Source organism: Mobula birostris, chromosome X (genome assembly GCF_030028105.1).
Source record: "Mobula birostris isolate sMobBir1 chromosome X, sMobBir1.hap1, whole genome shotgun sequence".
Classification (NCBI taxonomy): Eukaryota; Metazoa; Chordata; class Chondrichthyes; order Myliobatiformes; family Myliobatidae; genus Mobula; species Mobula birostris.
The window spans coordinates 50,022,219-50,047,840 of record NC_092402.1 but is presented as its reverse complement, the minus strand read 5'-3'; the positions used below and the strand labels follow the sequence as shown (position 1 = coordinate 50,047,840).

The window sequence follows — 25,622 nt, the reverse complement described above, 5'->3', positions numbered from 1 at the left end:
ATTGCTTCCTTCCAGATCTCTTCCTCAGTGTCTCTGTTACTACTGGGGGGAGGGGGGTGTCTATAGAATACTCCCAATAGATTGATTGCTCCCTTCCCGATATGTTCCTCAGTGTCTCTGTTACTATTGGGGGGTGGGGGTGTCTATAGAATAGTCCCAATAGGGTGATAGCTCCCTTCTCTCTCTGTTCCTCAGTGTCTCTGTTACTATTGGGGGGGGGGGGGGTTGTCTATCGAATACTCCCAATAGATTGATAGCTCCCTTCTCTCTCTGTTCCTCAGTGTCTCTGTTACTATTGGGGGGGGGGGTGTCTATAGAATACTCCCAATAGAGAGGAATATATTGTGTCTCATACTGCTGTTTTTTTTTCTCCATAAATTCTCCCAAAATCAGTTCTGCTTTGTCATAACTGCATAGCCCACTCTAAAGTAACTTTCCTCCAGGCGCTCCTGGTTCCAAACATACTGTTATCCCATAGTTCTTAGCATTCCTAGTATAAAATAATGTACTTTTGACTGGACTATTTTCATATAGTTAGGCTTTCCTGTTCTGTTATTAATGATACAGTATAGAGATGGTTCCATGCATTTCATTGTTTTTGTTCAGTTGTGCTGACAGCCTTACAAATAGAGTGAGCTGGCAAAAGTTTATTAAGATTATTCCCATTTTCTTTAAGTTTATGCGGAGATCAATTAGCAAGTATAAATTAAATAATGGTTTTAACCTGAAATTATACAGACTTTAGAAAAAACAACACAATAATAAGCTCATGGAAATTTACCTTACTGCTGTCACTATCAAAGAATGCAGGCATTTTAACCTACGTCAGTCTGTTTACTGGATAATGTTCACTTGATTGTACAGCATTTCAAATTATTTAAAGTAAATATTTTTTTCTATGATGTGCTTTTTGAAAACTAAGCTGAAGTTCAATCGACAAGTTTGAAGTGCCTCAGGCCATACACAAGGGTTTGTTCTGTGACTGGAGACCATCCGGCAGCTGTTTACCACTAGTATTAAAACAAATAACCTACAAAATACAGTGCCTATAAAAAATATTCACCCCCCCCCCCCCGGGAAGTTTTTCTGTTTTATTGTTTTACAACATTGAGTCACAATGGATTTAATTTGGCTTTTTTGACGCTGGTCAACAAAAAAAGAATCTTTTGTGTCAAGGTGTAAACAGATCTCTGCAAAATGATCTAAGTTAATTACAAATATAAAACACAAAATAATTATTGATTGCATAAGTATTCATCCCCCCCCCCCCCGCCTTTAATATGACACACCAAATCATCACTGGTGCAACCAATTGGTTTTAGGAGTCACATAATTAGTTAAATGGAGATCTGTGTGCAGTCAAGGTGTTTCAATTGATTGTAGTAAAAGTACACCCGTATCTGGAAGGTCCAACTGCTGGTGAGTCAGTACCCTGACAAAAACTACACCATGAAGATAAAAGAACACTCCAAGCAGCTCCACAAGTCAGGAGATAGATATAAGAAAAATTCCAAGTCACTGAATATCCCTGAAGTACAGTTAATTCAATCAAGAGATGGAAAGAATGTGGTACAGCTGTACATCTGCTGAGAGCAGGCTGTCCTCAAAAACTGAGTGACTGTGCAAGAAGGGGACTAGTGAAGGAGGCCACCAAGAGACCTATGACAACTCTGGAGAAGTTACAAGCTTCAGTGGCTGAGATGGGAGAGACTACACATACAACAGCTGCTGCCCAGGTGCTTCACCAGTCGCAGCTTTGTGGGAGAGTGGCAAAGAGAAAGCCACTGTTGGGAAAAAAAAACTCTCACGAAATTTCGGCTAGAGTTGCCAGAGGCATGTGGGAGACTCTGAAGTCAGCTGGAAGAAGGTTCTTCGGTATGATAAAACCAAAATTGAAGTTTTTGGCCATCAGACTAGGAACGCTATGTTTGGCGAAGCGAAACGCCACACATCATCAAAAACACACCATCCCTACCATGTAGCACGGTACTGGCTGCATCAGGCTGTGGGGATGCTTCACTGCCGCAGGCTCTGGAAGGCTTGTGAAGGTAGAGGGTAAAATGAATGCAGCAACATACAGGGAAATCCTGGAGGAAAACCTGATGCAGTTTCCAAGAGAACTGCAACTTGGGAGATTTGTTTTCCAGCAAGACAGTGACCCCAAGCTTAAAGCCAAAACTACACAGGAATGACTTAAAAACAACAAAGCTAATGTCATGGAGTGGCCAAGTCAGAGTCCAGATCTCAATTCAATTGAGAATTTGTGGCTGGACTTAAAAGAGCTGTTCACTCACAATCCCCATGCAATCTGGCCGAGCTTGAGCAGTTTTGTAAAGAAGATGGGGAAAAATTGTAGTGTCCAGATGTGCAAAGCTGATAGAGACCTATCCACACAGACTCAAGGCTGTAATTGCTCCCAAAGGTGCACCTACTGAATACTCACTTGAAGGGAATGAATATTTATGCAGTCAATTACTTTGTGCTTTATATTTGTAATTAATTTAGGTCACTTTGTAGAGATCTGTTTTACTTTGACATGAAAGAGTCTTTTTCTGTTGATCAGTGTCAAAAAAAACCCAAATTAAATCCACTGTGATTCAATGTTGTAGAACAATAAAGCATGAAAATTTTCTGGGGGTGAATACTTTTTGTAGGCGCTGCAACTTATATAATTGCAACACATATGCAATGGAAGATTATATGTATATAATCTTCCATTGCAGACATCAACTTACTTCTGTATAGCACCAGATACAGAAAAATGTCCCAAAGCACTTCATGAATTGGTGGTGAGGAATGACAGACAATGGGTGCTAAACTGGATTAAGGAAAAGAATAAGGTTAAGGCAGAGTCAAAAGAAGTTTAATTTTTTTTCATAGATTGAAATTGGGGATTCAGGTAGAGAATTCATGGCTGTAGGATGTGATGACTAAAGATTCTGCCATTGGGAAGTATATGGAAGACCAGAGTGAAAAGGAATGAGGTGGTTATAATATTTGTGAGGAGTTTTATTTATTTGATTTTAGAGAGGTTGGTGTCCATGACACTGCCTGTATTTATAGTTCATTCTTAATTACTCCAAGATGGTGATAAACTGCCTTCTTAAATTTTCCTTCTAGTGAAAATGATCATTCCCCTGCCCTGTCAGGTATCATTTCCCCACCTGTGGGGCAGAGTCTGGGAATACCATGTATGTCTTGTCAACAGAACTGAAGTAGAAACAAGTCTTTCTCTACCTAAAGGGAATGTTGAAAAAGGTGCTCCTGCTGTGTGTTGGAGAAGTGCAAAGATGAAGGAACAATGATACATTTCTAAGTCAGAATAATGTGTGATTTGGTGGGGAACCTGCAGAGGGTAGTATTCCTAAGCACCTGCTGCTCTTGCTCTTCTTGATCTGAAGGTTGCAAAGTGAAAGGTTCTTTTAGGGTAGCCTAAATGAATAACTATAGTGCATTGTGTAGATGATACACACTGCAACCATCGTCTGCCTACATGGATAAGTAGCTGTATGCATTGGTAGGAAGGGCTGTGTCTGCGTGAAGTGTTCTTAAGGATTGGTTTCTGAAACTTGTAAGGATCTCTTAGTAGCAAGGGCGTTATGTGGGTTTGACTTAGCCCAGCGAACAATGCAGTAAGAAATTTGGATAATGTTGAGGAGGGGTTTGAGAATTTGAGTTTGGAATATAAATCATAAATATTTTGGGGATGAAATCTGGATCGAGATAAACTGAAACTTAGTGAAGAATCAGCTTTTCAGCTTAACTGTGGTGCTAAATGGGCACTGAGACTTCAATTCAAAACATTAGTAAAGTGGTTATAAAGGGAATGAAGGGACCAGATTGTGAAGACATTGGCTAATGTTAGACTGACAAATATCTAATGGTTACGGATTGGCAAGGGGACGAAGGTGGTGTACTTTTCTAAAAAAGAGACTCGAAATAAATAGCCTTGATTTTCCTGTCAGTGGCAACAGTATAATATTTGTGACTGACCTTGTAGAAGCCTCTGTGGTCTGAACTTCCTGGCATCAGTTCCTGTCAGGCATCTTCTACTGGGGATTGTGCAATCCAATAACACTGATGCTATCAAGCTGCCTGAGCAGCCAATCAGATTAAAAGAAGTCAAACTGGCAAATGAGAAGCTTTAATTTTTTTTTACAATCTTTTAAACATTTTACAGAGAGCTAAATAAATATTGGGACACATGCATTGATAAAGGTATAAGTAGAATTGTTACAAAATCCATGGATTTTGAGGAAAGTAGATTCCACACACATAATTAATTACTCAAGCCCAAAGGGTTATTCAGCAGTGATTGTGGATTATATATTAAAAGCTTAGTAACAATTCATTCAACAAAGCTCAACGTTTTTATTACACTGAGAATAGTGCATATAAAGTTGAGGTTCACATCAATTCACTGGCTCCATTAATTGCTTTGGTGCAGACTGCAGCAACACACCTTGCAAGGGAGCAAATTATTGCACACAGCAATTTCTGGATTTACGTTTTTAATTGAGTGTGCTTAGACATCAATAGTTTCGTTGAGGGAAAAGAACAATACAGCATCTTAGATTATAGGAACTCTGAACTCTGAGATTGCAGTGCAAAACTACTTGCTTTCTTCCAATCAAGATGGCGCCAGCGAACAATGATTCCTCGGGCGACATCTTCCAGATAGTCAATTTCTTTGATTATTTCACCTTTTCTGTACCTTTTGCTTGTTCATTTTGCCTTGATTGTGTTTCGGAAACTGTTGGATCCTGTGACATGCAATTTGGAGTTTGATCGAATGAACTAGCACTCTGCTATCTCCGGAGAAGTCCAAGAGCTGCCTCACAAGACCAGAGACTGAGTGTGGGGCCATGACAAGTCTCTCAAAGCGTCGAAGAAGATGGAAGCATTGAGCTGGAGGTTAGCGGATGCTCTCCACGGAGGCCACGGGGTTGACAGGTTGGTGGCCAAGTCGGTGGTATTTGGAAGGCTGCAGGGCAACTGTGTTTGGAAGGCCGAGGTGCGGCAGTCACCCTTCACGGAAGGACTGAGTTCGTTTCTGATGGATGTTTTCCAAAATTCTAAGATTTGTATGCTTATTGGACTATAGATTTACATTGCTGTCCTTCAGTTTTCTTTCTTGTTGCTGATTGGCAGGTTGGTGTTCCGGGTGTGCGATCTGTTAATATTTGTGTGTGAGAGAGGGGATTGGTTGTTTGATGTTATTGTCCCTTTTTTTTTGTGAGGAAGCGGGTTGAGGTTTGATGTTCCAGCAGCCGATTTTTGTGAGGACAATCTGTTAGCTTTTGTGCAAGGGAGGGGGTGGAGGATTGGGGTTTGTGAGTGTTTTTTTCCTTAACGTGTAAAGAGGGGGTTGATGTCTTTTTTTTCAACAACTTCTATTGTCTTTCTGCATTTTATGGCTATCTGGAGAAGACAAATATCAGAGTTGTATTGTATATGCATACTTTGACAATAAAATTAACCTTTGAAACTTCGATACCAAAGTTCTTATAGAATTGCACAGAACATTTACAGATATGTTACTCAATTACATTTTTACAGGTGGATGAGATAGTGGATTAAACTGAGGACAAATCTTTTCGTCAGCTAGATTTACTATAAAAGGGAAAACCCTCAGAGACCACAGGAAATCTCAAACTAATTAGTACCATCACAGAGTATGCTTTCCTATTATCATATGTCCCATGACTTAATCTGTGTTTTTTATATTGTGTTTTCGAATTCACCAATAATTTCATATGATCTACTGTGAAAACACCACCCAACCATGCACTAAGTTTTGGGCACGAAATTGTACCTGTGATGTACATGATGGTCTGATGGTCTGATCTGTTCATGATATGTAAATAGGTCTCTTCTGTGGTATGTTCTAATGGGTTTATATTGTGTTACTTCCTTGAATCCAGTCATTAGGGTAAATGTGCCTTAAGGTTAACAATGCATCTTCTGGGTTTTTTAAATGGATTTTTAACAGGAGAGAAATTACAGCATCTTGGAAGCGGTACGATCTCTGGAACAGGCCCAAGGCCTTGTGCTGAATATGATTCAGGACTGGAAACGACGACTTCAGCTGTCAGGAAATGGTGCCTACTTTGAGGACAACCTGGGGTCACTTCAGGAATGGTGAGGAATCAGATCTAGTCCATTTGCTGTGCAATATTTTACACATAAATTGGTACATAGACACTATGATCAGGATAGTGTTTATGTTCCTGTACTAGTAATCCAGAAGCCTGAACCAATTGTCCAGAGTTAGGAGTTCAAATCCCACCATAACAGCTGCACAATTTAACTTTAGTTTGTTAAACAAACATCCAAAATAAAAAGCTAATACAGTGAATTCTGGTTAATTGAGACACATCAGGACCAGTACATCTTGGCCCAATTAAGCGGCTGCCCTAATTAGCTGAAGTTTCATGAAAATAGTTTAAACAAGACAAACTACTGTTTAACTGAGTAACAAATTATGTAATTTAAATGAAATACAGAACAAATTGGAACACTACCAATGTTACTACAGTACTATAAAACTGTGCATTAGTTCCTAATAATTATCGACAGAAGAATTCATCCAGTGTTCACTGCCGTGTTTCTTAAATTGATTGTAAATGAACAAAATCAGCACAGATGATTGCCAATGCCTTAAAATTCTTCATAGTTCCTGCCTTGCCTAAGTAATGAAATCGTTTTATTTTCACTCCTGGCCATTTTTCACATCTCCAAGCCCGAATGCTTGAAGTGATAATGAGGAAAACGGTTCTGGATTGTCTTACTTCTTTTTTCTCACCAACTATAAGTAAGAAAAAAAATCACTGCCTTTTGAATACAAACACACACGACTGACACTATTGAAAAATTGTTTGCTCTAAGCACGCGACTGATGCTAGTTAGATACTGTTCAGCAACAAGTCTCCTTTCCCAATTAAGCAGCATAGTGTCCCAAATAAATAAGGGAAAGCCCGGCTATTTTCTCAATTAGTTTTTGTTCTGTAAGAGTTGTCCCAAATAAACGGCTGTCTCGATTAACCAATGGCCCGATGAATCAGAATCTACTGTACATCAATTATTGTAATTTTTTACATTACAGAATAAGTTCACCAATGTGCTTTAGGGAAGAGAAGCTGCTGCCCTTATTTGGTATGACCTATATTCCACTCGATACCTACAATGGTGTTGACTCTTAACAGCAGGGAAATGAAGGATGAGCAATAAATGCCAGCTGCACCACTGACATCCATGTTGCATGAATGGATAAGGAAAAGCCAGCTAGAAACTCCCACAAAATTAACAGTTGAATCACAATCACAAGTTTGTAGTCTTTTTTAGACATAGATATCTGGAATGATATAGAGACATATGAATATATAACCAAATCACTTTTCTAATTAGTGGTGGGCCTGAATTTGTTCAATTCGTATTTTGCAAAAGAGAAGTTATCTAAAGTGTTACATTGACTGCAAGTCAGATAGAAAGGTGACCTGAAAGAAAATTTCAAACGTTCTCAATTGGAGCATTTATATATTGAATGTCTTGCTATATTGAATCTAAATATAGGTTGAAGGCATTTGACTGCATTGCATTTTGCTTTTAAATTAAGAGCTTCAGTGTGGAGTACTTACACTCAAAGCTCTGAGTTCTGTTTCACTGATTTCCTTCAGACTCTCCACCTTTGCTGCTGGTAAAGTGTAGGAACTAAATGTGGTCCAACATCAATGTTATTGCAACCTTCAATTTACTTACTTTAATGATTTTATTTCTCTGACCTCTTGACATATGAAATTTGCCGGTCTACTCTTTCCCTTTTACATTGCCAGCTAGCACTTGATTCAAGGAATAGTTGTTGTAATTTGGAGTAGATTGTGAGAATACAGCATTTATAATAGACGTTCGGCAATTCAAATTCCTAATTGCTGACTCACTAAATGAGAGACAGTGAGGGAAAACAATGAAAGATAATGTTGTTGAGTCATAAAATTGATGTCAGGCTAGATGTACGATTACAGATGATGTCTGCATTTAGCATAAGTACAACTTGAAGGAGTGTGATACTAGCAATGGCAATTCCAAGTGGGATTGAGTCAGGCATATCCCTCAAAAATGTTATTTGTTGGGCACTTTGGTTTAATTAAACTATACTTAAGTATTTTATATTTGTTACTATACCTTTGTGAATTTCCAAACAAAGTCTTCTTGAAATCAGAAATGAGAATCAGAGAACATAGAATATCGAACATTACAGCACATGATATTGTGCCAACCTTGTAAACTACTCTAAGATCAATATAACCCTTCCCTCCCACATAGCTCTCCAGTTTTCTTTCATCTATGTGCCTGTCTAGGAGTCTCTAAAGTGTCATTAAAGTATCTATCTCTACCACCATCCCTGGAAGCACCCAACACTGTGTGTGTGTGTGTGTGTGTGTGTGTATATATATAAGAATTACCTCTGACATCCCCCCTATACTTTCCTCCAATCCCCTTAAAATGTTAGCCATTTCTGCCCTGGGAAAAAGCCTCTGACTGTCCACTTGATCAATGCCTCTTATCATCTTGTATACCTCAATCAAGTCACCTCTCATCCTCCTTCATTCCAAAGAAAAAAGCTCCAGCTCACTCAAGACAACATCCTGGTAAATCTTCTTTGCATCATCACTTAAGCTTCTACATCGTTCCTACAATGAAGCAACCAGAACTGAACACAATATTCCAAGTGCAGTCTAACCAGAGTTTTATAGACCTGAAGCATTACCTTACGGCTCTTGAACTCAATCCCCTGATTAACGAAGCCCAACACATCATATGCCTTCTTAACCACCCTATCAACTTGCACAACAGCTTTGAGTGATCTATAGATGTGGACCCCTAGATCCTTTTGTTTCTTCATTGTTAAGAATCCTGCCATTAACCCTGAATTCTGCCTTCAAGTTGGACCTTCCAAAGTGTATCACTTCACACTTTTCCAGATTCTCAGCACAGATCTGTATCCTGTCAAAGTCCCGTTGTCACCTATGACAACTTTCTACGCTATCAACACCACCACCAATCTTTATGTCATCTGTAAACTTACTAACCCACCTTTCCACTTCCTCATCCAAATGATTTATAAAAATCACAAAGAGCACAGATTCCTGCAGAACACCACTGGTCACTGACCTCCAGGCAGAATACACTCCATCTACAACCACCCCCTGCCTTCTGTGGACAAGCTAATTCTGAATCCACACAGCCAGGTTTTCCTGAATCCCATGCCTCCTGAATTTCTGAATGAGCCTACTGCGTGGAACCTTGTCAAACGCCTTACTAAAATCTATGTGCACCACATCCACTCTCGAACTTCATCAAATTGTTTTGTCACTTCCTCAAAGAATTCAAACAGGCCTGTGAAGCATGACCTGCCCCTTACAAGACCATGTCTATCATTCCCAGGGTTATCCTTATTACCTTTCTTGAACAAAGGAATAACACTTGCCACCCCACAATCTTCTGGTACTACTCCTGTGACCTGTGAGAAGAAGTGTTCTTCACATACGTGTAGAACACTTTGGGGTTTTCCTTCATCCTATTCACCAAGGCCTTCTCATGTCCCCTTCTAGCTCTCCCAAGTCCATTCTTCAGCTCCTTCCTGGATACTTTGTAACTCTGTAGAGGGCTGCATGACCTTGGGTTCCTAAACCTTAAGTAAGCTTTCTTCTTCTTGACCAGATGTTCCACATCTCTTGTCAACCATGGCTCCTTCGCCCTACCATCCTTTCCCTGCCTCAATGGGACAAACCCACCCAGAACCTCCAGCAAGTGCCCCCTAAACAACCTCCACATTTCCGTTGTGTATTTCCCTGAGTACACCCATTCCCAATTTATGCTCCTCAGTTCCTGCCTAATAGCATCATAATTCCCTCTTCCCCCAATTAACTACTTTCATATACTGTCTGCTCCTGTCCATAGAACCATAACAGCACAGAAACGGGCCTTTTGGCCCTTCTTGGCTGTGCCAAACCATTTTTCTGCTTAGTCCCACTGAGCTGCACCTGGACCATATCCTTCCATACACCTCCCATCCATGTACCTGTCCAAGTTTTTCTTAAATGTTAAAAGTGAGCCTGCATTTACCACTTCATCTGGCAGTTCATTCCACACTCCCACCACTCTCTGTGTGAAGAAGCCCCCCCTAATATTCCCTTTAAACTTTTCCCCCTTCACCCTTAACCCATGTCCTCTGGTATTTTTTTTTCCCCTTGCCTCAGTGGAAAAAGCCTGCTTGCATTCACTCTATCTATACCCATCATAATTTTATATACCGCTATCAAATCTCCCCTCATTCTTCTACACTCCAGGGAATAAAGTCCTAACCTATTCAACCTTTCTCTGTAACTCAGTTTCCCTCTCCAAGGTTATGGTAAATGGTCATGGAACTGTCTCTGAAAAGCTCATCCACTGAGAGATCTGATACCTGACCTGCTTCACTGCCTAACACCAGGTCCAATATGGCCCCTGCTCTAGGTGGCCTGTCTGTGTATTGTGTCAGGAATCCTTTCTGGATATACCTAACAAATTCCACCTCGTCTAAACCTTTGGCAATAAGGAGTTGTCGATAAATACTAGGGAAGTTGAAATCACCCTTGACAACAACCCTGTTTTTTTTTGCACATTTTTGCCTTCCGATCTGTTCTGTTCCTCAGCGTTTCTCGTTACTATTGGGGTGGGGGGGGGGATATCTATAGAATACTCCCAAAAGAGTGATTGCTCCTTCCTGTTTCTGACTTGCACCTACACTGACTCTGTAGACTATCCCTCTACAATATCCTCCCTTTCTGCAGCTGTTACTGATCAGCAATGCCCCTCCCTACCTCTTTTACCTCCCTTCCTGTCCCTCTTGAAACATCTAAGCCCTGGAGCAAGCCACAGCTATCCCTGCCCCTGTGACCGCCAAGTCTCTGTAATGGCCACGACATCATAGTTCAGCAGGAGTACTCTGCACTGGCTGCCTATTTCCTTTCCCGCTCCTGACACGTCATCCAGTTACCTGCCTCCTGCAACTCTAGGATGACTGTCTTCTCCTCATTCTCCTGAATCAGCCTTAGGTCATCCAGCTCCAGCTTTAGTTTCTCAACCCAGGGGATTAGCTCCTTAATAAAATCCTCCCTGATTTTTAGGAGACAGAGAGAGTGTTGTTCTTAGTTTATGGAAATCAAGTGGACTGATTACTTTGAGGGTCCTACAGCTAAACACCAGCAGATCCCAAGCCAAATAATTCTGGATTTCTTCAACTCCCCAATAATGGAGAATGATTGCATCCATTTTTTTAAATAACTTTACCTCATTTCTGCCTGTTGTGGTCCAGCAGAATCTGACTGGCACTGCTGGAGGTTTCAAGTAGAAATCATTTCCAGATTTGTTGTGACTTCCATACAAATTCAATCAGATTTTTTAAAACTGAAAACTAGTAAGGAAACACATTGACTCTTAAAAAAAATCTAGTGATTTCAGCAAAAGTGGCTACTTCCTGACCTGCAATGGGGGAGCTTTAAGGAGAGGTACTTATCACAGAAGTTTGTGAATTGTTCATGGTCTGTCATGAATGCAAGGCCATATTGTTAAAGTTCAAATAGTTTGAACATGTCATTGGAATGATCTGATATAGTTAACTTAAAATTACACTTATTAGCTTTTGTTGAAGAAATGTCAAATTTGGTATGCATTTCAGTAATAAAGTTTGCATGTTTGCAATTAATTATTTATTTTGCGTAAATTTTTATTTCTTCCATCCAATGTTAATAAATATTTGCCTTAACTTCAGAATGTACAATTCCTCTGCTGGCATCTATCTACTGCCAGCTCTCCAAATGACCATTTTTTATCCGTAAACCTCATGGGTGACACCTAGTTAATTATTTGCTCATAAGAGGCAATTGGATTTTGTCATCCTTGCTGATATTTATCTGCATACATTTCCCAGCAATGCTCAGCTATTCACAATCAGCCCTGCAAATGCTAAGAGTTTTTCCTCTCCCATTTCTTGATCAGATATATTGAATCCCATTGTAGATTATGTCTTGGCTGCAATCAGCCACCTCACTCAGATAGAGAGATTCTTTGTCAATTTATGCCAGCATTTCTTTGTTCGAAGGAAGTTATTTGCCTATAGGCTAAGTATCCCCTGGTAACGTGGTGGTTAGCTCAACACTATTACAGCACCAGTGACACAGGTTCAATTCCTTCCGCTGCCTCTAAGGAGTTTGTACATTCTCCCCATGGCTGTATGGGTTTCCTCCCACATTTCAAAGGTTTATTAATAAGTAAGTTAATTGGTTGCTTGGGTGTAACTGGGTGGCATGGACTTGTTGGGCCAGAAGAGCCTGTTACCAAGCTGTACAACCTGACCTGATATTGGGAATGCTCTGAGTTAATGGCTACATGTGTACTTTGGGTATTTCTATTCCTGTTCCTGCACTGTAGAGCTGGAGGGAGAGAGAGGGAGCGAGAGAAAGTGTTGTTCTTTGTTTATGGAAACCAAGTGGACTGATTAGCAGTTTACTTTGAGGGTTCCACAGCTAAACTTCAAAAGATCCTAAACCAAATAATTCTTTAACATCAACATTGGTAAAGCATTCATATTTTGTTGTTCCTACATGAAGTAGCTGCTGCTCTAGTCATTCTAGGTGTCCTTTAGTAGGTCCTGATCTTGAATTGCCTGCATTCCACCTTGATGACAAGATGCTAGTGAGTTGCAGTTGACCAGTTGGGGTTTTTTAGTAGTAGTAGTATTGATTCTCAGAAGATGGGTGTTCCTAGGACGGCCAGCATTTATTACCTCTCCTTAATTTCCCTTAAGAGCCATACCTTAAACCACGACAATCCTTCTGGTATAAGTACTCCCTTAGTGCTGTTGTGGTACATTACAATTTGAAATAAGGACATTTTCGCAAGGAAATTTGGAATGTTGCCATGAATTGGAATTCCAACAGGTCTTATAATGAATAGTCTTCGATTTCTAGAGTTCTAGTTGACCGAATTCTCGGTGTGTTCTTTTGAATTGGGGTAAGATGTCAACGTTAAAGTCTGCTCTTATTCCAGGTGTGATAAACTTGCAGAAATGAACTGTCAGATTCAGCAAGAATTTGGGCTGATTAGCTCACAGGAAGACGTTGCTATTGACCAGATATCAGGAGTGCCCGAGAAGCTCTCCTCCTTACTCAATAACTTGGTTAGAAGGTAACTTCTTTATTACCACCTTGATTATACTAGCAAAATGGAGGTTGCCAACCAATTAAATTTGTATCCAAATCTACCTAGAGCTGCAAGCGCAAACAACCTGATCTTCTGCGTGTATCCTGATATAAAGGAAGCCCTATGTGTGGAGTAGGATTTATAATTATCTCAATTCAAAGATAATGCACCCTAAAATTATAGATGGCTTTGCCACTGAACTAAATCTTCTACTCCACTCCAGCTGCAATTTGGCAAGTGCACAGCAGCCACCATTTTATCTTGCGCAAATCACAATGATTTGAAACATAGAAGTTAGCTCCACCAAGAACAGGATGTGCGAATTGAGGATTAAAGCAGAATTTGTTCTTGTGGCTTTGAATGTCAAATTTGCCAAGCCAGAGTGTAATAAGGAATGTAAAGTTTGAATCTGTTGCTGTGAAGTTGCTCCTGCCTGTCACCCTACATTTGTATTAGTGCGCTTCTTTGTCACGTGTGCATTAGTAAAATTTGGTGGGCTTAAAATAATAAAGTAAAACAAATGTAGCTTGGCATTCTAATCAAACTAATGTTAGTGAAAGTTGCTTTTTTTCCAGGAAGAATGCAGTGGCAACTGTATGCAGTGAGGGCAGGAAGGAGAGCTGGTGGAGTGGTGAAATTCACTTCCTCCACTCTCCCCAGTTCCTAGTTTTGGCACAATGCAAGGGATAAATAGCTCCGTATAGAGTCTGAGGAGGAGAATATTGACCCTGCTTAGCCGCTGTCACTTGTTATCTAGAGCTGAGGCAAAAAGATGATAAATATAATTTTTAAAAAGGTCTAATGTGTCAAACCAGTAATTAGCAAACATTTTGACCTTGCTCTATCTTTCTACAGTGCATTTCTTGTGGAAAAGCAGCCTCCACAGGTGCTAAAGACTCAGAGTAAGTTTTCATCGACAGTTCGATTTCTTCTTGGAGTGAGGCTGAATGCTCAAGCAAAGCCTCCTCTTGTGAAAGCCATAATCATTACAGAGCAACAAGCCAGAGTTATGAGACAACATGGGAATATACAGAGGTAAGAATAAATCCAACATAATAATAATAATAAGTACTTTATTGATCCTGAGTGGGAAATTTTTTTGTTACAGAAACAACATTTAAAAACACACTTAGCAGTGTGCAGACTTAACTAATAATAAAGTACAGACTGATAATATACACAATAATAATTTACCAATGTGCAATAATAATTTATGAAATAATAAAACAGAGACCATTGTACTATGATGTGTATTCTCCTGTCAGACAAAGATAGCAGGGATGGAATAGATTCTCATCCTTGGCTTTTTAAATTTCTCTGTGGTTTGATGTCATGGGATAGCTACTGTCCTTCAATTCACCTCATGATCATTTGCAAATTTAATTGGTTTAATATTGGGGGGAATGAAATTCATCTAGTGTTTGCTATTCCTTAGTTTCTGAAAGATAACATAGTTGTCTTGTGTCATGTAATGAGGTCTAATGTGCTTGTGTAATATGGGTGGGACAGCAGCGCAGCAGCACCAGTGACCCGGATTCAGTCATGACCTAAGGATATGCCTGTGGTGCTCCGGTTTCCTCCCACATCCCAAAGACTTGCTGGTAGGGAGTTGATGGGCATGTCTAAGAGATTAGGTTATAGAGAACTAAGTAGGGAAATGGAAGTAACAGGACTACTCTGAGAGCTGGTATAGACCAAATGGCTTCTTTTTTTTTTGTGGAGTCATAGAATAATACACCACAAAAGCAGGCCCTTCAGCCCAACTGGTCCTTGCCAACCACAGCATCCCCCCTTTTTGTTGTACCCCAGCAACCAGGTCACACTTTCTTTTCATTGCTGCCGTCACAAAGATTGTACAGGAGCCTCAAGACCCACACCCCAGATTTAGGAACAGCTAATGCCCTTCAACCATCAAGCTCTTGAATCAATAGGGATAACTTCACTCACCCTGTCATTGAAATGTTCCCACACTTTTACAGACTCTTTATGTCATGTTTTCAATATTTATTATTATGATTTCTTTCTTTCTTTTTGTATTTGCACAGTTTGTTGTCTTGCACATTGGTTGTCCACCCTGTTGGTGCCGTCTTTCATTGATTCTATTATGGTTATTGGGTCCTACATGTGACCTATATGTACCTTGAACTTTGAACTTGTATGATAATATGAAACCTTGATATGGAACATAGGACACTACAGCACAGTGTAGGTCCTTCAACCCACTATGTTATGCCAATCTTATAACCTACTCTAAGATCAATCTAACCCTTCCTTCCTATGTAGCCCTCCATTTTTCTAACATCCATGTGCCTATCCAAAAGTTTCTTAAATGTCCCTGATGTACCTGCATCTACTGGCACCCCTGATCCACTTGATCTATGCCTCTTATCATCTTGTACACCTCCATCAAGTCACCTCTCATCCTCCTTCGCTCCAAAGAGAAAAGCCCTAGCTAGGTCAAACTATCCTCATGACATGCTCTCATGTCCAGACAGCATCCTACTAAATCTCCTCTGCACCCTCTCTAAAGCTTCCACATCCTTCCTATAATGAGGCAATCAAAACGGAACACAATATTCCAAGTATGATATAACTGGGGATTAACCGGAGGCTATAGAATCGTAGATGATTAGTGAGCTTAAGGTAAAGGAGTACTTATGAGGCAGTGATCACAATTGAGTTCAACTTGAAATTTGAAAGGGAGAAAGTAAAGTCTGACATAGCAGTATTTCAGTGGAGTACAGTAAATTACAGTGGTATGAGAGAGGAGTTGGCCAAAGTAAATTAGAAGGAGATGCTAGCAGGGATGACAGCAGAGCAGCAATGGCCTGAGTTTCTGGGGGAAATGAGGAAGGTGCAGGATAGATGTATTCTAAAAACAAAGAAATACTCAAATGGCAAAATAGTACAACCGTGGCTGACAAGGGAAGTCAACGCTAATGTAACAGCAAAAGCGAGAGCATGCAACAAAGCAAAAATTAGCGGGAAGATAGAGGATTGGGAAGCTTTTAAAAATATACAGAGAGCAACTAAAGGAATCATTAGGAGGGAAAAGATGAAATATGAAAGCAAGCTAGCAAACAATATCAAGGTGGATAGATAAAGCTTTTTCAAGTATATAAAAAATAAAAGTGAGAATGAGAGTGGATATAGGACTGCTAGAAAATGAGGCCGGTAAAATAATAACAGGGGGCAAGGAGATGACAGATGAACTAAATGAGTATTTTGCAAACAAGAGAAAATCTGCAGATTCTGGAAATCCAAGTATCCACACAAAATGCTGGAGAAACTCAGCAGGCCAGGCAGCATCTATGGAAAAGAGTACAGTCGGCGTTTCAGGCCAAGACAGTTCAGCAGTATTTTGCATCAGTCTTCACTGTGGAAGACACAAGCAATGTGCCAAATGTTGTAGTGTGTGAGGGAAGAGAAGTGAGTGCAGTTACTATTACAAGGGAGAAGGTGCTCAAAAAGCTGAAAGACCTAAGGGTACATAAGTCACCCAGACCAGATGAACTGCACTCTAGGGTTCTGAAAGAGGTAATAGTAGAGATTGTGGAGACATTTGTAATGATCCTACAAAAATTATTGGACTCTGGCATGGTGCCTGAGGACTGGAAAATTGCAAATGTCACTCCACTCTTTAAGAAAGGAGGAAGGCAGCAGAAAGGAAATTATAGACCAGTTAGCCTGACCTCAGTGGTTGGGAAGATATTGGGGTCCATTGTTAAGGATGAGGTGATGGAGTACTTGGTGACACAGGACAAGATAGTACAAAGTCAGCATGGTTTCCTTCAGGAAAAATCCTGCTTGACAAACCTGTTTGAGGAGATTACAAGTAGGATAGATAAAGTGGATCCAGTGGATTGTTGTATATTTGGACTTTCAAAAGGCCCTTGACAAGGTGCCACACATGAGCCTGCTTACCAATTTAAGAGCCCATGGTATTATAAGGAAGTTACTAACATGGCTAGAGCATTTACTGATTAGTAGGAGGCAGCAAGTTGGAATAAAAAGATCCTTTTCTGGTTGGCTGCCAGTGACTAGTGGTGTTCTGCAGGAGTCGGTGTTGGGACCGCTTCTTTTTATGCTGTATATAAGTGATTTAAATAATGGAATAGGTAGCTTTGTTGCCAAGTTTGCAGATGATATGAAGATTGGTGGAGGGGCAGGTAGTGTTGAGGAAACAGGAAGGATGCAGAAGGACTTAGAAAAATTAGGAGAATTGTCAAGAAAGTGTCAAATGAAATACAATATTGGAAAATACATGGTCGTGCACTTTGGTAGAAGAAATGAACGTGCAGACTATTTTCTAAACAGGGAGAGAATCCAGGAATCTGAGATGCAGAGGGACTTGAGAGTCCTTGTGCAGAACACCCTGAATGTTAACGTGCAGGTTGAGTCAGTGGTGAGGAAGGCAAATGCAATGTTAGCATTCATTTCAAGAGGTCTAGAATACAAGAGCAGGGATGTGATGTTGAGGCTTTATAAGGCACTGATGAGGCATCACCTTGAGTGTTGTGAATAGTTTTGGGCTCCTCATCTTAGAAAACATGTGCTGTCATTGGAGAGGGTCCAGAGGAGGTTCACAAGGATGATTCCAGGAACGAAAGGGTTATCATACGAGAAATATTTGATGGCTCTGGGTCTGTACTCACTGAAATTTAGAAGGGTGATGGGGGATCTCATTGAAACCTTTCCAATGTTGAAAGGCCTAGACAGAGTAGATGTGGAAAGGACGCTTCCCATGGTGGGGGAGTCTCGGACAAAAAGACGCAGCCTCAGGATAGAGGGGCGTCCATTTAAAACAGAGATGCAGACAAATTTCTTTAGCCAGAGGGTGGTGAATTTGTGGAATTTGCTACCACAGTCAGCTGTGGAGGCCAGGTTGTTGGGTGTACTTAAGGCAGAGAGTGATAGATTCTTGATTGGCCACGGCATCAAAGGTTACAGGGAGAAGGCCAGGGAGTGGGGTTGAGGAGGGAAAAAAAGATCAGCCATGATTGAATGACAGAGTGGACTCAATGGGCCGAATGGCCTTATTCTGCTCCTGTTTCTTATGGTCTTACAATAATAATATACCAATGTATCTTGGAGTATAATACGAACATATCTTATTGCAAAACAGTGACTAAAGCAAAGTTCTCAGAAATGACTAGCATCTTTTCAGGTTTCCCAAATTTAATGCCGTATATCACACTTACAGCTATAAAAGAAAAAGTATAGATGAAATTATGTTACCGAACAAGTTAGCAAATGCCAGCTAGTCCTGCACCATCTCTCCCAAATGAACATTAATCTCATTCAGGTGTGAACTAAAATGGTGATTACTGGAAGGTTATTTGATGTTGGATAACATCACTTTGCCCATAATAATCCAAGTGGGATTTACACAAGTCAGACAAAGAAACATTAATTAGATTTTTTGGTTGAGAAGTTGTCTACCCTTTGGGCTTTAGGTTATTATGGTCGAGTTTTCTTGTATCCAATGGGAAAATTTAAACTTAATAATTTTAATTAGGTTATGAATGAAATGTAAGTTGTCGTAACTGTGAAATTACATGTATTTTGTTCCAGTGAAAACACAGGAGAAATCATGAACAGTACCAGCTTATTGGAATTTAGTAATGCTACAAAAACCACCAGTGCCAGCTTCAGGAATATGGTAAGTGTTAAACTTAAAAGGCAAATATTGTAATCCTGAAGAGAGCTGTATTTAGCTGTCTTGATTCACTCTACTCTGACCCTGGTTATGTGTGGTCGAGTGCTTGTGTTACTGGAAAAGTTATTCAGGAGCCTAGACTAATAATACAAAGAATGCTAGTTCCGATGACAGTTTGAGAATTTAAACTCCTCGACACTGTTTTATCCCCCCCCACCTTGTTCAATCTCTTCCTACCTATGTTCGTGACACTTCTCACGCTCTTAAACTTTTGGATGATTTTAAGTTCCCTGGCCCCCCCCACCGCTTTATTTTCACCATGGATGTCCAGTCCTTATATACTTCCATCCCCCATCAGGAAGGTCTCAAAGCTCTCCGCTTCTTTTTGGATTCCAGACCTAACCAGTTCCCCTCTACCACCACTCTGCTCCGTCTAGCGGAATTAGTCCTTATTCTTAATAATTTCTCCTTTGGCTCCTTCCATTTCCTCCAAACTAAAGGTGTAGCTATGGGCACCCGTATGGGTCCTAGCTATGCCTGCCTTTTTGTTGGCTTTGTGGAACAATCTATGTTCCATGCCTATTCTGGTATCTGTCCCCCACTTTTCCTTCACTACATCGACTGCATTGGCGCTGCTTCCTGCACGCATGCTGAGCTCGTTGACTTCATTAACTTTGCCTCCAACTTTCACCCTGCCCTCAAGTTTACCTGATCCATTTCTGACAGCTCCCTCCCCTTTCTAGATCTTTCTGTCTCTATCTCTGGAGACAACTTATCTACTGATGTTTACTATAAGCCTACGGACTCTCACAGCTACCTGAACTATTCCTCTTCCCACCCTGTCTCTTGTAAAAATGCCATCCCCTTCTCGTAATCCCTCCGTCTCCACCGCATCTGCTCTCAGGATGAGGCTTTTCATTCCAGGATGAGGGAGATGTCCTTTTTTAAAGAAAGAGGCTTCCCTTCCTCCACCATCAACTCTGCTCTCAAACGCATCTCTCCCATTTCACGCACATCTGCTCTCACCCCATCCTCCCGCCACCCCACTAGGAATAGGGTTCCCCTTGTCCTCACCTACCACCCCACCAGCCTCCGGATCCAATATATAATTCTCCATAACTTCCGCCACCTCCAAAGGGAACCCACCACTGAGTACATCCTTCCCTCCCCCCACTTTCTGCTTTCCGCAGGGATCGCTCCCTACGTGACTCCCTTGTCCATTCGTCCCCCCCATCCCTTCCCACTGATCTCCTTCCCGGCACTTATCCTTGTAAGCGGAACAAGTGCTACACATGCCCTTACACTTCCTCCCTTACCACCATTCAGGGCCCCAGACAGTCCTTCCAGGTGAGGCGACACTTCACCTGTGAGTCGGCTGGGGTGATATACTGCGTCCCGTGCTCCAGATGCAGCCTTCTATATATTGGCGAGACCCAGCCTAGGCTGGGAGACCGTTTCGCTGAACACCTACGCTCTGTCTGCCAGAGAAAGCAGGATCTCCCAGTGGCCACACATTTTAATTCCGCGTCCCATTCCCATTCTGATATGTCTATCCGCGGCCTCCTCTACTGTAAAGATGAAGCCACACTCAGGTTGGAGGAACAACACCTTATATTCCGTCTGGGTAGCCTCCAACCTGATGGCATGAACATTGACTTCTCTAACTTCCGTTAATGCCCCTCCTCCCCTTCGTACCCATTCTTTCTTTCTTTCTTTCTTTATTTATTTATTATTATTAAATTTGTTTTTGTTTCTTTTTTTTCTCTTTTTTTTCTCCCTCTGTCCCTCTCACTATACCCCTTGCCCATCCTCTGGGCTTCCCCCCTCCCCCTGTCTTTCTCCCTAGGCCGCCCGTCCCATGATCCTCTCCCTTCTCCAGCCTCATATCCCTTTTGCCAATCAACTTTCCAGCTCTTAGCTCCATCCCTCCCCCTCCTGTCTTCTCCTGTCAGTTCAGATCTCCCCCTCCCCCTCCCACTTTCAAATCTCTTACTATCTCTTCTTTCAGTTAGTCCTGACGAAGGGTCTCGGCCCGAAACATCGACTGTACCTCTTCCTATAGATGCTGCCTGACCTGCTGCGTTCACCAGCATTTTGTGTGTGTTGCTTGAATTTCTAGCATCTGCAGATTTCCTCATGTCTGCGTCAGTAAAATAAAAAGTGGCTTTCAGTAAAAGTGACCAGAGGCTACTGAATTGTTGTAAAATACAAACTAACTGGTTCACAAATTATAGTTCAGGAAGGAAACCTGCACCCTGACCTAGTCTGACTTCTACATAACCTCGTAACCACAATTATATGTTTGACATGTAACCACCCATTGAAATAACCTAATAAAGGCACTTGGTTGATTCAAGAATAAATTTCACCATCACCTTCTCAGTAATCCCATTTTTGCCAGTGGTGTCCACAAGAATAAGTTTTTAAAAACATCTTTCAAGTCATTCAATGTCATTTTTGTCATTTTCGCTGTCCTAACTTGGTTAGTCTATAACTCTTCAATTTTAGATGAGCAAAGTTGTGATCTCTGTGTCACAACCGTGGGTTCTGGTTGCTGTCGCAGCCGGGCAGCTGAAAGAGGACAACAACTACACATGTCAGAATGCACACATTCCAGCCAATTAGGGTGTTTGGTATTATACGTCATTCTCTTCCACGTGTGTAAGCCTGGTCAAGTCTTGATCAAAGTACAGCAATGACAACACTCCCTGCTTACCTTAGTCCATGTTCCAGGAAGCAAGATGTGATTTAGATAGATTCTGTTAAGAAGTGGTATTAATTTAGTTCTTGGTTACTGCTCTCAAGCCACAGTGACAGCATATTAATTTTTAGTTCCTGTAGTTTGAGAGTTTTTAGTTAGCAGCCCTGTTGATCGAGCATTTATTATTTCCCTTTGTTCTATATAGTTATTAAAACTCAGTAAATTGTTCATTCCATGTCTGTGTCTCTCCCTCTGTGCTTGGGCCATCACTGAACTGTCACTCTGTTGAAATTGTCAGTTGTGGCATCTTCATTGTTAATGATCAGCAGGCTCCACTTGCTGTATGCTGAACAGAATAACTAATACTGAGCACTCATTTTAAGATGCTCGTACATGATATGGTCCACGTGTTATTACAAGTTACAGTTCAAGGGTTCAGTGACCACATTTTTGATCTCCTTTAGAATCACAAACGCATGCACATAAATACAAACTCTTATTTTTGTCATAGCCATCTGTGTGTTTGTGTGTTTATGAGTTGTTCGGCTTATTCAGGTGAGGAATGTCAATTTTGTGAATAGGACATTTTTTTAACTTTTCCTGCCAATACTAACATAGAATCTGAGCGACACACGTAGAGTAGTGGAGGAACTCAGGAGGCCATGCGGCATCTAGGAAAAGAATACAGTCGATATTTCAGACAAAAAAACTTCTTGGGTTTGCTAACGTAGAATCTTTCCAGATATTATTATCCCAAGCTAAGTATCAGAGTCGTTCATGTGACATTTATATTTCTAAAGAACAGTTCCTCATGAAGCCCGTATGAGGATGATGACTTGGTATTAATTGTGAAGAGTTCAGATTCAGATTTATGTATCACATGCACAGTATATCAAAACATACAGTGAAATGTGTTGTTTGTGTTTAAAAACCAGCATACCTAAGGATGTGCTGGGGGCAGCCCACAAGTGTTGCCACACATTCTGGCACCAACATAGCATATCTGCCATGCACAACGGCTCAACACACAACAAAACAGAACATACCAAGTGACAAAGCAACAGCAGCAAAACAAGCCCCATTCACCCCTCCCTCCCACCCACGCACATACACAGTCCTCTAACTTCTGGACAGGCCGCCTTCTGCCTCCAGTAGACTTGTGGATTGAGCCTTCGACTTCCTCAGTGGATTTGCAGAGATTTGCGTATTTAGAGCTCTAGCCAAAAGGCCTCGATTTCTGTACTTCTGATCAATCTTCGGTCTTAAATCTGGATTTCCAATTAAACGTCAGACTTCAGTCCGGACCTCCAATCAACTTTTGGGCTTCAATCCAGACTTCGGTCTTTGATCTTTGCTATCGACCAGGACTCGCCAATGACAATGATTGAGGACCCTAGATGAGGGCCTGAACTCCAGGCCTCAAATGCCAAGCTTGCCGATTCGCTTATTTAAGGGTTCACCATTGCTCATGCCTTCGGCTTGCATGGAACTGAGACTGACTCGCTGCCCTGTCTGTGGTGAGGGGGTGGGGGCTGCCAGCCCTCTTCCTTGCTGACCTGCAGGCCTAACATCCAACCATGTCCACGTTACTGGCCTTCAAATATGCAGCAGAGGTTTAGAGTCTGGCTTGTCTTCTAATTCCCCCACATCCCTGTCCCTAAGCCTGAACCTGACCTCTATCTTCCCTCTCTGTCCTCTGAACAATCACTTTGAACTTAAGAATATCTAAAAAAAAATTAAATCTGATCTGCAGCCTTGACAGAGAGCCCAGCTCAGTGCCATCTTGACCATTTTGTTTGTGGAATTCTACACATTTAATGCAATGGCATAGATTGCACAAAGATGTTGAATTTTGACTAGTTTATGCAATAGCACATGAAAAGGAAAAATATTCCAATCTTAAGGTTTTCATCATATCTGAAGCTCTTAGCATTATACAGCAAAAGTAATTCATCAAGGGAACTCATTCTATTTCTATTTTTGAGATATTGAAACAGTACAACCATCTTGCACAGGATAATTTCTTAAGTGATGATGAGATTGAGTTTATTTCTTTGTGTCAGTTGAGGGAGAAATATTGACCGAGACATAGTAGATTTCTTTAATTTTTCCCAAGGAGTTTTAACATCCACCTTGGCCCTCTGGACTAAAGGCTATATTGTCTTTGCAAAAATTGAACAAGCAGGGAGGTAAAAGGCCAGAGCAGCATATGTACTGTTTGTAAGAAGAACTATAAATAAAAAAAATCTGCAGCAAAGATGTGATATCCTTGTGAGGCAACTGACAAATAAAATCCAAACAACACACACAAAATGCTGGAGGAACTCAGCAAGCCAGGCAGCATCTATGCAAAAGAGTAAACAGTCGACGTTTTGGGCCAAAACCCTTCGTCAGGACTCGGCCCAAAATGTCAGCTATACACTTTTCTCGTCTTAATAAAATACAAGTAACTGTTACCTTCTAAAATGTTATGCTATCTTGTTTATCCTTCTAACCATTACTATACTTTGATGTTTGACAGTTTCTTGACCTAATTCTTTATTCTTTCCCTACAAATTCAAGTCCTTAAAGAAAATAAAACGCTCGGATCGCAGAGGAACTGAGTCAGTAACTGAGGAAAAGTTTGCTGTTCTGTTTTCTTCAGAACTCTGCATCGCAGGCAGTGAAGTGAAATACCATGTTCAGGTATCGGAATGTTTGTTACCAGTTCTATTTTATAAGTGGTTGAAAGGCAGTTTAAAGGTACTTTTAATACAGACAGTCTTTTAAACAGCTTCTTAAGCACTTTGTGCCCTTTTAAATCACGTTCATGCCCTGCATCAACTGTTTTCTTATTGCTTATAACTGTGGCACAATTTGTCTGGATAGTTTTTGTTTCCATCCTCTCAACCCAACTGAAATTAGATGACTGCTACATAGATGGGTCTCAGTCCTAGTGAGCAAGGATATGTTATCTGTACTGAACGGTAATTCAACATCACACACAACTGTCAACAGTAAATGGAGGGCTTAACTTTAAATCTGTTTGGCCATCAGATCTCTGACAATGAGTCTTGGAGTCCCAGTCCCTTGCATAATTTCCCACACATGCAATCTTTATTATTTAAAGAAGTACTTTATTAGAAGAAAGATTAGCTTTGTTTGTCACATGTACGTCAAAATAATGAAATGCATCATTTTGTGTCACTGTACTTATTGAGTCTGCTCTGCTATTCCATCATGGCCGATCTGTTGTCCCTCTCAACTCCATTCTCCTGTCTTCTCTCCATAACCTTTGATAACCTGACTAATCAAGAATCTATCAACCTCCTCTTTAAATATACATAATGACTTGGCCTCCACAGCCGTCCATGTTAATGAATTCCACTGATTCACTATCCTCTGGCTAAAGAGATTCCTCCTCATCTCTATTCTAAGTGGATGTCCCTCTATTCTGAGCCTGTGCCCTCTGGTTCTAAACTCTCCCATGATAGGAAACATCCTGTCCACATCCGTTCTATTTAGGCCTTTCAATACTTGATAGATTTCAATGAAATCCCCCTTCATTCATCTAAACTCCAGTGAGTTCAAACCCAGAGCCATCAAATGCTCCTTATACGTTAACTCTTTCGTTCCCAGAGTTGTTCTTGTGAACTTTCTCTGGACCCTCTCCACTGCCAGCACATCCTTTCTTAGATAAGGGGTCTAAAATTGCTCACAATATTCCAAATGCAGTCTGACCAATGCCTTACAAAGCCTCAGCATTACATCCTCGCTCTTCTACTCTGGCCTTCTCATTGCATTTTCCTTCCTTACCTCTGATTCAACCTGCAAGATATGGGCTAGCACTCTGACCAACCACTGTTTGTGACTAAATATGAAAACAGTAAAGTGATGATACAATCACCTAAGTGAGATATGAAGCCAATTTTAGCTTCTAAATTGACCATGAGCCAAAAAATATAACTAGTTCACAAACTGAACTATGTGTGTCAGGACAAGGGTGTTCTTGTGCACCAGTCAATGCTTGAGAGCAAGCAT

The 25,622-nt window shown here is 40.9% G+C and overlaps 1 protein-coding gene across 1 annotated transcript in view; it reads left to right on the top strand.

The window, feature by feature from the left end:
- The window catches only part of LOC140191505 (signal transducer and activator of transcription 5B-like), a 157,244-nt gene that overhangs the window by 107,939 nt on the left and 23,683 nt on the right, over positions 1-25,622 (top strand). Inside the window, exons 7-12 of the mRNA XM_072248958.1 lie at positions 3,121-3,149; positions 5,993-6,141; positions 13,090-13,227; positions 14,098-14,277; positions 18,817-18,904; positions 24,165-24,287. Of these exons, the coding sequence (XP_072105059.1) occupies positions 3,121-3,149; positions 5,993-6,141; positions 13,090-13,227; positions 14,098-14,277; positions 18,817-18,904; positions 24,165-24,287 (707 nt within the window). The remainder of the gene's footprint in view (positions 1-3,120; positions 3,150-5,992; positions 6,142-13,089; positions 13,228-14,097; positions 14,278-18,816; positions 18,905-24,164; positions 24,288-25,622) is intronic.